The sequence below is a fragment of the Tripterygium wilfordii genome, chromosome 22, assembly GCF_013401445.1.
Source record: "Tripterygium wilfordii isolate XIE 37 chromosome 22, ASM1340144v1, whole genome shotgun sequence".
NCBI lineage: Eukaryota > Viridiplantae > Streptophyta > Magnoliopsida > Celastrales > Celastraceae > Tripterygium > Tripterygium wilfordii.
In genome coordinates, this window is record NC_052253.1 from 6,510,726 (window position 1) to 6,520,516 (window position 9,791).

The 9,791-nt window shown below is 37.3% G+C and overlaps 2 protein-coding genes across 2 annotated transcripts; both read left to right on the forward strand.

The window, feature by feature from the left end:
- The first annotated feature begins 339 nt into the window (after positions 1 to 339).
- LOC119991455 lies at positions 340 to 5,067 on the forward strand. Its single transcript, XM_038837808.1, has 10 exons — positions 340 to 346; positions 1,164 to 1,234; positions 1,570 to 1,770; positions 2,096 to 2,527; positions 2,646 to 3,031; positions 3,216 to 3,315; positions 3,431 to 3,490; positions 3,570 to 3,656; positions 3,770 to 3,898; positions 4,368 to 5,067. The coding sequence occupies exons 1-10, from the start codon at positions 340 to 342 to the stop codon at positions 4,695 to 4,697; spliced, it is 1,803 nt and encodes a 600-aa protein (XP_038693736.1). The 3' UTR covers positions 4,698 to 5,067.
- A 463-nt stretch (positions 5,068 to 5,530) lies between these two features.
- Positions 5,531 to 8,278, forward strand: LOC119990627 (plastid division protein PDV2-like). Its single transcript, XM_038836632.1, has 2 exons — positions 5,531 to 6,001; positions 7,468 to 8,278. Exons 1-2 carry the CDS (start codon positions 5,729 to 5,731, stop codon positions 8,107 to 8,109), a joined length of 915 nt encoding a protein of 304 aa, XP_038692560.1. The 5' UTR covers positions 5,531 to 5,728; the 3' UTR covers positions 8,110 to 8,278.
- Positions 8,279 to 9,791: the final 1,513 nt, after the last annotated feature.

Here is a 9,791-nt window from a genome sequence, read left to right on the forward strand (position 1 = left end):
CCTCTATAATCAGAGTTTATTCTGTTGCAATTAATATTTTTGGATGTTTCTGTCATGTTCTGTTTTTCTACAATCTTTACCCTTTTGTTTATGAACTTGTCGGTATCTAATGGGAGTATTTTCTGCATTGATACGTTTCCAGGGAATTTTGAACTGTGGGGTCTGAAACCAATTTTGGTACTTCTTTGCACAAAGCGCTGGTTTATTCTCGTTTGAAGCACAACAAGTTTGTGGAACTGTAAGTGGCAAGAAACAAGCATTCTGTGAGGTAGCAAACCAGCACTATAACTTTCATTTTTGGTTTCTCTTACAATATTTTTTTTTCATCATTAACCACGGATGTCAGGTAAGTCTCGTGTATGCATTTCAAGAGGTGATGATTGATGATATGTATGTGTGCGTGTGTGTGTGTTTGTGTCTGAGTTTAGAATTCAAAAGCAGCTAAACATAACAGTTTTTGCCTAAACAAAACATTTACACTTCGGGCAGCTTTATGTGTACATTCGCCCGCCAGCCGTTAGATGAAATGCCTCTTAGGACTTCTAACTAGAGTTTGTGCAAGTTCTCTCAAGAAATCTGAAATGGGTTTTGCTAGGAAGAAGATCTCAAGATTTGTATAATGCAGGCGCGCTATTAAGTGAGAAGTTTCAAGAACTTCAAGCAAATTTGCTTCATTTGACCATTTTGAGAGAAGAAATCTTTATATTATTATGTGTAGAATGAGTTTTTTTTTTCTTGCCTTCCATACTTTATTAACCTCTTTTGCTGGATTTCAGCAGGAACCGTTATGTTATTTTCAATAAACAGTGATTCAATTAGAAGAGAATAGAGAGAGAAATCAAATTCAGTGTTTGATTTTATCACATAATTTTGCAAAAAATTATTGTAAGCCATTATGGGTGTGAGTGTCTTTCTTCTACTTACTCTATAGCATCATGAGCAAAACTTCTCAGTGACAAACTTTCACTTCTGTTATGTCCCCTGTAATGTATTTCTCTAATCATCTGTGCCATATTAACTACACTTACAAATTATGGTAGTTATAAACTGGAAAAAGTTCGCATGTTTACAGTTGAACATTTTCCGTCCGAACATTTTCCAGCTTATTTAAAATTATGGTCCATAAGATCCAACTGTTTGACCGTACAATTTTTTCACTGAAGGAAATGGGACAGTTGAACCCAAGAAGAGGCAACCCCCTAACCTAGTGGTTCAAAATTCACTAAAGCTAGAGGTATAAAGTTCACATTTTTGTAGGTTTGGGATATGTGTAGTGCATTGGAACCTTGATTGTCATTGTTCTATCTAGAATGGTTGCTTCGTCAATGACCTCAATTGTTGATCTATCTAGAATGACTTTCTTTCATGTGTCTTTTGTTCTTAGTATCCTAAAGTCTAAAACAATGAGTGCCAGTATAGAGCACAAATTTTAAGGAAAAGGAATGTTAAACAGCACGGATCTTTTATTATACAACAAGCTAAGGTTTTTTTTTTTTTCCCCTTTTTCTGATAGACATCTAAATTTTGGTTAATAATATCGATACTGCCCTACCAAGTTGTTTGAGACAGGGAAACACAGGAGACCCTCTTTCTAAATGGTTTAGTAAGAGCCTTTGGGACGCATCAACTCTATTTACCATCTCTTGTTTGTTTTCTTCTGCAGATAGCACATCTTCAAAGGACCAATTTGCAGTACGGTGTGCTCTGGAAAAGGCATTAAGTCGCAGGCCTTTTTCCTATGAAACTATGTCTGATCCATCAATTCCCAAGGTATTGTTTGTTCATTCGAGTAGCTTCTTACCATGCTTAATTACTTATGTTCTGCAAAATAGCTTTGCTCAATAAGTATTTTGCATTGACCACTATTAACTTCCTTCTTATTTCTTTTCTAATTTTCTGGATAGAAGAATAACTAACTGTGTTATTTTCATGGAAAATCATATCGGACATGTTTCCCATGTAGCTGCATTTGGCACTGCATCGTTCAATACTTATATTTCGAAGGATTAAATTTCAACAAATTTAACGCATGCTATATATATTCGAGCAGCATGTCTTGCGTAGTCATTTGATATTTCTTTTACTTGACTTTCAGCCTGTCAAGGATCTGATGAAAGAAGTTGCAGTACTTGAGCTTGAAATTGTGTACTTGGAAAGATATATTCTCTCAATGTATAGGAAAAAATTCGATCAAGAAGTATCATCTCTGTCAACTATGGATGAGATGTTGAAATCCCATTCAAGCATGCACAAAGGGAAATTTCCAGAAGTTCCTGGACATAGGATCACATCAAAGGCAGACAATTCAGTTATTCATTCTAGTCATCTTATCTCACCTCTAAATTCTGTTGAAAATCAATCAGAAGACCTTAGTGACAAGTGGGCAAATCATGGACTGATAGATTCTAGTATTCACCGCAGCCACTCCTCACTATCTCACCGTTCAGCTAGAATCTCTCCTCCCCCGGTCAAATCTCCGGTTAATGCAGTAGACTCATACCATTCTCTACCTTTGTCAATGCTAGAGGTAACTAAATATGAAACATACTTGAAGGGACGTTTGTACTATTAGTTGCCTCAAATATTGTTTCCTTAATTAGTGGCGTGCTTAGCGTCCATATAATTTGGGAATGCTCTTTATGCAGAAAGCTCAGAGCAGTAATCCTGATCATATTGGGACCTGTACATGCAATCATGGTCTAGAAACACCAAATGATCTTTCAGAGGAAATGATCAAGTGCATCTCTGCTATTTACTGTGAACTTGCAGACCCGCCTTTGATCAATTCCGACTACTCCTCTCCTATTTCATACTCATCTTCAGTGAATGGATCTCCAGCACAAGGCCAGGGTAACATGTGGAGTCCACAGTCCAGGAAATTTTCATCCTTCAATTCAAAATTTGATAACCCTTTCCACATTAGAGAGTCCAATGAGTTCAGTGGACCTTATTGCATGATGGCAAAGGTAGAACGGATTTGTAGAGATGGTCAGAAGTTGAGAGATGTTGAAGATAAGCTGCAAAAGTTTAGGTGCGTCTCTTCTGAGTTCTTTATACTTTCTCTCATCATGCTTCTATATTTCTTTCATGCTTGGTGGTTTGAAATAATTTTAAAGGGTAAGAAGAAACTGCCGAGTGCTGACCATTTATCCATCTCTGGTCTTATTTACTCTCCTGCACACATTCAATGCAGTATGACAACTATTCAATTGCAGGTCACTCGTTTATCAGTTGGAACAAGTTGATACTAGAAAGTTGAAGCATGAGGAGAAGCTAGCCTTTTGGATTAATGTGCACAATGCACTAGTGATGCATGTAAAATTCTACAGCAAAAATTTTGGCATGGAGATTCTATTTTGTAGTTTCTTTCTCTTGTTTCTTTTTGCCGACATAAATAGTAACACCATTTCTGTTTTTGCTGTCTTTACAGGCATTTTTAGTTTATAGGATTCCACAAAGTAGTACAAAAAGAATGTCTATCCTACTTAAGGTGAGCTAAGCTTTTCTGGTCAACTTCAAAGAAGAAAATCTTCTGTAGCTTATAAATCATAACATGGTGGATGCTTCAGGCTGCATACAATATAGGAGGTCACGACATTAGTGTAGACATGATACAGACTTCTATTCTTGGTTGCCGATTGCCTCGTCCAGGACAAGTAAGACTTTTTCTGGATTTCCCTCTGTCATCAAATGTAGACAAGACAGTGATGCTTATGTTCAGTTTCAAAAAATCTCCATCTTAGCTAACCTTTTATTGGCATTCTTTTAGTGGCTGAGAATACTATTTTCTTCAAAAATGAAATTCAAGATTGGAGACGCAAGGAGGGCGTATGCACTTGAGCACCCTGAACCTCGCTTGTGTTTCGCTCTTTGTTCGGGAAGCTACTCTGATCCTGTGGTATGCCTTTGCAGTTTGCATTTACATGTTACTCTTCAATTCTCATGCAAAACGGATTTTTTTCAACAAAATTTATCAAATGTAGTTAAGATTCCCATATCCATGAAATGAAACAGGCTTTTCAATCATATGACCATTGAAAAATAACTAACTTTCGAATAAAATATTGCTCGAAGTCGAAGGTATGTGAAGTTATAATAAGTAGATGCTGAAAGATGGTTGCAACACCTAATGGTCCTGAGATAGATTACAACTATGCTCTATTGCTCTGACAATAATAATTCCTGACTGTAACAACTGAGGTGTCTTCTGTCGGCGAAGTAGGCTTTCATTTACTGATTATGCATTGACTGAACTTTTACCTAGTTTTAGCAAAACCATCTTTGACTGAATTAAACCAGATGAACAAAAGATACAATGTTTTTATCGCTGGATTCTTTCACTCATTCGTATGTGTATAATTTTTAAGGTTCGTGTATACACATCGAAGAGAGTTTTTGAGGAGCTGGAAACTGCGAAAGAAGAGTACATTCAATCAGCTTTTAGTCTACACAAGGAAAATAAAATTCTTCTACCAAAGATTGTGGAGGCTTTTGCAAAGGATTCAGACCTTTGCCTATCTAGTTTGGTGGAGATGGTTGAGCATTTTATGCCTGATTTTTGGAGGAAGAACATTAGGCAGTGTCAGCATAAGAAGCTCATGAAGAACATTGAATGGATCCCTCACAACTTTGCATTCCGTTATTTACTTTCAAAGGAATTAGTCCGACGATTTCACTCTTCTCCATTCGGAGAATGATCTTGTGGCAGGAATTATTAGTTTGATTTGCAGATATTGTCATATACTCTCTAGTACTGCCGGTATGACAGGTTAGAATGACAGATGAATGGCAACTGATCGTCGATGCTGATATCATGAATCAACTCAAGCAGCACTATCGAGTTGATTCTTGTACCATACCATATCATACTTGAGGCGTCAGGGCGGATCAATGATTGTTTAATAATCAGTCTTTTCTTGATAAACATAGTTATGATTTGCTGTCATTCTAATCTGTCATGTGAACCTCATTTTAGTACAATAGAGAAGCATATATACGAGACCTTGGTAGAAATATCATTTCTGCTTTGTACATTTATTACCTTTATTGTTGAAGAACTTTGAAATGCAGAGTGTCTCTGGCAATCTTTTTTAACCTGGTATAGCAAAAGGAATAAAAATGTTGCAGAGTAATAACGATTTCCAAGTATTAGGTACTTTCTTTGTGTTAAAAGTAGTGAAATGTAGACTATACAAATAAACAATCATTTTTTTTTTATAACCGACAATAATATCATATAACTTTAGATTTTGGGTTGAAACTTGGGTCACTAGACTCATAACGTATAGAAATCTCTCTCCTTATGATAGGTAAGTTGCACCGAAGTTTGGATGCCATCAAGGTATTGCTAGTAAGTCTAACTTCAAATAGAACAGCAAATACTGATTTTATGCATAATTTGTACAGATTTGGCCATTTTATGTCTCTGTCTCGGGTCACTTGACAGCAGACTTCACATGTGCCAGTGCCACAATATTCAACTTTAAAAAGTAAGACATAGAAATAATGAGAAAAGAAAGGGAAAGAAAATGATATTGAGGGTTGGTACTTTGGAGTATCTGCTGGAGAGTGAGGACCAGAGTCGCTCGTATCAGAGTCCTCTGTTCAGAAACAAACACCCAATATCCCCAAATCAAATAAAATCCACATACAGCTTTGACATTGTTGATTCAGTATGAACAAACAAATACAACTACTTTTCAAACCCAAGTGAAGAAGAGGAAGAGGAATGGAAGAAGAGAGAATTGGGGTAGTGTTGGCAAAGGCAGTAGAGCTTAGATTAAAGATCGGGAATTGCATCCACGAAGCCACCACTCCATCTAAACAGAAAACCCAACAAGGACAAGATGCGGAAGAAGAAGAGGAGGAGAGCATTTATGTAAATGGAGACAAATACCTCTTTCAAAACCATGAAACAGAAGATGACGATCAAGAAGCAGAGAGGCTTTTGAGTATTCGAGACGCTCTTGAGTCCCTCGAGAGCCAGCTCTCCAGTTTGCAGGTTTTTGCTCTAAACCCATTCTTCAGTTACATATGAGGAGGGTTCATATTCCCAAAACCCAGACTTTGTACATTTCTGTTTGCTCCTCTTTTTTTCAATAGTGTCATAACCCTAAGGTTGTTTGATTTGTCTCACTAAATAACATCCGTTGTTTTTGTGTAAGTGAGCATCCGAATGAGGTTATGAGGTATTCTATGTTTCACTTGGGAATTGAACTTAATAGAATTAGGGCATTGATTGGCGTTGTTGAGGAATATGTTCATCATTGATTTGGGTTTTCTTCTCCTTCTTTGTTTGTTTTGTTATTGTATAGAGATTATGGGTGTCTTATTGGCATCATCTGATGATAGTGAGATATGCTGTAATTGATTTGACCTTTTTCATGGTTACAAACTTACAGTATGTATTTGATTGAAATTGTTTGGTTAACTGGTTCTTTCGGATTATATCTGATAAGAAAGACTAATTTGGGATTTAGAATTTCAAGTTTGACACCTTTAAGGTTACGGTGCGTTGTTTTTTGCCTTTGCTGCGATGATTACATCTAAGAACAAGAATAGAACTATATTCAAATAACAAACATGCGCTTTTGTGCACACGCATTCAGAGTCCGTCTTGAATGTGCATACCCACAGATTGATGTGTGGCTGCATGCTCTCTCATATGAAAAATGGACGCAGCACACTTGTTACTATGTTGGGAGGCCTCCATGTTTGTGTCCTGTATTGTCTTTGATTACTGGTCTACATATACCATCTCATGCAGGCTATAACATTACCATCTCATACAGGCTATAACATTGTGGGGAACAGGTTATTATCTTTCCATAAAATTCATTGTCTATATATGCCTCCTGTGCAGATTATGAATTAATATGCAGATAAGCTAAATTTGTCTTAGTATGTGTAAGGTTGATGTGGATAATATGTCATGTCAAAAATGAAAATGTCATAAAACTTGCTAACAGTGATTGATGATATCTTGCAATATTGGCTTAAATAAATAGACAGTTCTTTTTCCTACAATCCTACCTATGAACAGGAGGTGATTGTTTTTTTTGAATGGCGTTTGGGCATTGTTTCACAGCCGCACAAGTTTTTTGCTTGGATGTTATGCAGCATCTACCTTTCGGCATATGTGTTCACAGTTTACTCAAATATATGAGAAACTTGTGTTTTCTTTTTTGGATTTTATTTATTTTTTATGCGACTGTTCGCTTTGCATGTGAAGAATTAGTGATTGATAGCACCAGGAAGACTTGGTAGATGGTCATTCATGTAGTGCAAACTTAATTTATCATAAATTTTTTATACAACCATATATATTAGTTGTTGCAATTAATCAAAAAGTATGCAATCAAGTTCAGTGTTTTGCTGTGTGACAAGCACAAGGAACATGTTCACTGACACTAGCATTTCTAAGAGTCTGTGGCTGGCAGTCTTGATAACTCTCTTTTGTGTGGCCAGGCCTTGCAACATCAACAGCATTATGAAAGAGAAGTTGCCTTTTCTGAGATCGAGAATAGCCGCATGACATTATTGGATAAGCTCAAGGAATACAAAGGGGAAGGCTTGGAAGTGATACGGGAGGCTTTAGAATTTGCTGGTGAAACTGTGAAGCATGACAATGATCTACTGCTTCCTCCCTACCCAAGTCGCCCTCCACATTCCCTTATTACAGATAATGGCAATCTATCCCACTTAGCTTTTTCGCAGAAGTCTTTACAGAATGGAATAATCACCAATGACCCACTAAATGAACTAAAGGAGAATGGAAAGGAGCCAGTCCTGGAGAGAAGAGAGCAGTCAGGTAAAGGCTTGGTGCATTTGATCAGTGCAGCTACCAAGACTGTACTTACTCTTGTGGGTGTGCTATCCGTGCTGAGCTTGTCTGGTTTTGGGCCTAATTTTGGTAAAAGAAGCATACATTTTAAGGTTTTAGGCTTCTTTCAACGCCGAGGAACTGAAGAGAACAGAGACATCCAATGTCCACCTGGGAAAGTCTTGTCAATGGAAGATGGGGAAGCTCGATGTGTCGTACGAGAAAGGATTGCAGTTCCTTTGGAGTCGATGGTTGGGAAGCCAGATGTAAATTATGGGTGCGGATAGATTTGTTTACCTTCTTATTTTTTTGTGTAGGATTGTGTCGTCTGTTTTAATAGTGTTTGAGGTTTTTTCATAACTTAATAAAATTAGTTTTCTATACACATAACCTTTAATTTGTTTGGCTGCACTGCTTGGGATTAATAATGATTGCAAATCAAGTCATTGATACGAATTCCGAGTTTAATGATTTTGTTAATAGATATGTTTTTGTAGAGTTGAATAGTTCTTGCTTGGCTCCTTTCTCTGGTAAGATTTTTTACTATACTCAGCCCTTGTAATAGAGGCATGGTTGGTTTCTTTCTGGAGGATCAATCCCTGTACTTAGTTTTAACTTTTAATGGAAGCTGGTCCTGTCTTAATATTGTTCATGGCAGTAGCTCTCATTATGAATGAATGAACTAAAATAGTTGAATTGCATGAGAAGGTGTTCACGCCAATAGGTAAGACTAGACTGAAGTCCACAAAAGTAGGATTCCATAAGAAAATATCACCGCTGGTATACAAGACCATCTCCCACAGGCCACATCCCATAAATCCCATATTCCCTTTAGATACTTGCATTGGATTACATCAAGACCTTGAGATCAAAGACCCAATAACCCCTACAATAAGAGTGGTGCACAATGTACGTGAAGATCAAAATCATAATTGTTGCACTTGTAACGTGATTACGTGACCCTGTACCTGCTTCTTTGCACACAATCCATCACACTTGAATATGGAACTTCTGAGTACTGAAATCTTAGCTTGTGAATTGGGTGGCTGAAGTGAGATATATCTCACAATATTTCAGGAGTGGAACTATTTGCACCCCACGAGTTGCTAAGTGCACCCCAATTTTTCATCAAAAACCCGACTCTCAAAACATCCCATCCCAGAGTCCCTACCATTTCAATCCCAACTATGTTTCTTCTTCCTTGAAACCCTGGATACTCAATTTGGTGTTGGAGATGGTGGAGATGGTGGAGGTGATGGTGTGAGGTGCTTCCATGGCAACCATGATATTAATCACCTCAAAATCGCCTTCTTCATGAACCCTAAAGTGCTCAGCTTTAAGCCCAACTCCTTCTCTCCTTCTTCAGCCCCAAATCCATGGTTATTGCTCAATCTACTCAATCAAAGTTAAAAAAGTGTGTTCTTTTTGTGTTTTTGTTATTTCTCCACCCAAGCTTGTATCTTGTTAGAGATATGTTGTTTAGAATTGCTTGGCTTGTTGATGATGAGAGAGTAGAGAGCTTCATTGGGTTTTTTTTTTGTCTTCATTGGGTTTGTAGTCTTTGTGGGTGAATTTTGTTTTTATCTGATGATAATCCTAGGAAACAACATCAACCGTTTTTCCTCTCCATCAGATATGACCTTCATTTCATTCACAATTTCACCAATAGTAGCACGTTGGTCCCAACCAAAAGTATTTTACTTATCCTCTATCTTTCATAATAAGCTTCTTCAGTTGTTGTGATTTATTTTCCAGGCTGCAATAGCTTCTCTAAGAATCTGCCTTGTCTGGTTTTCTCATGAACATCCCCGGAAATATGATTAATCGATCGATCTCCTCTCTCTTACTCACGAATGCTACAAGGGAGCGAAGCCTAAATCCCTAATTTTGGTTATGTGGTTACAGCATCCACAATCAGATTACCTAAATATGAGTCTATCTGTAAAACAGAGAACAATTATAGAGAAAT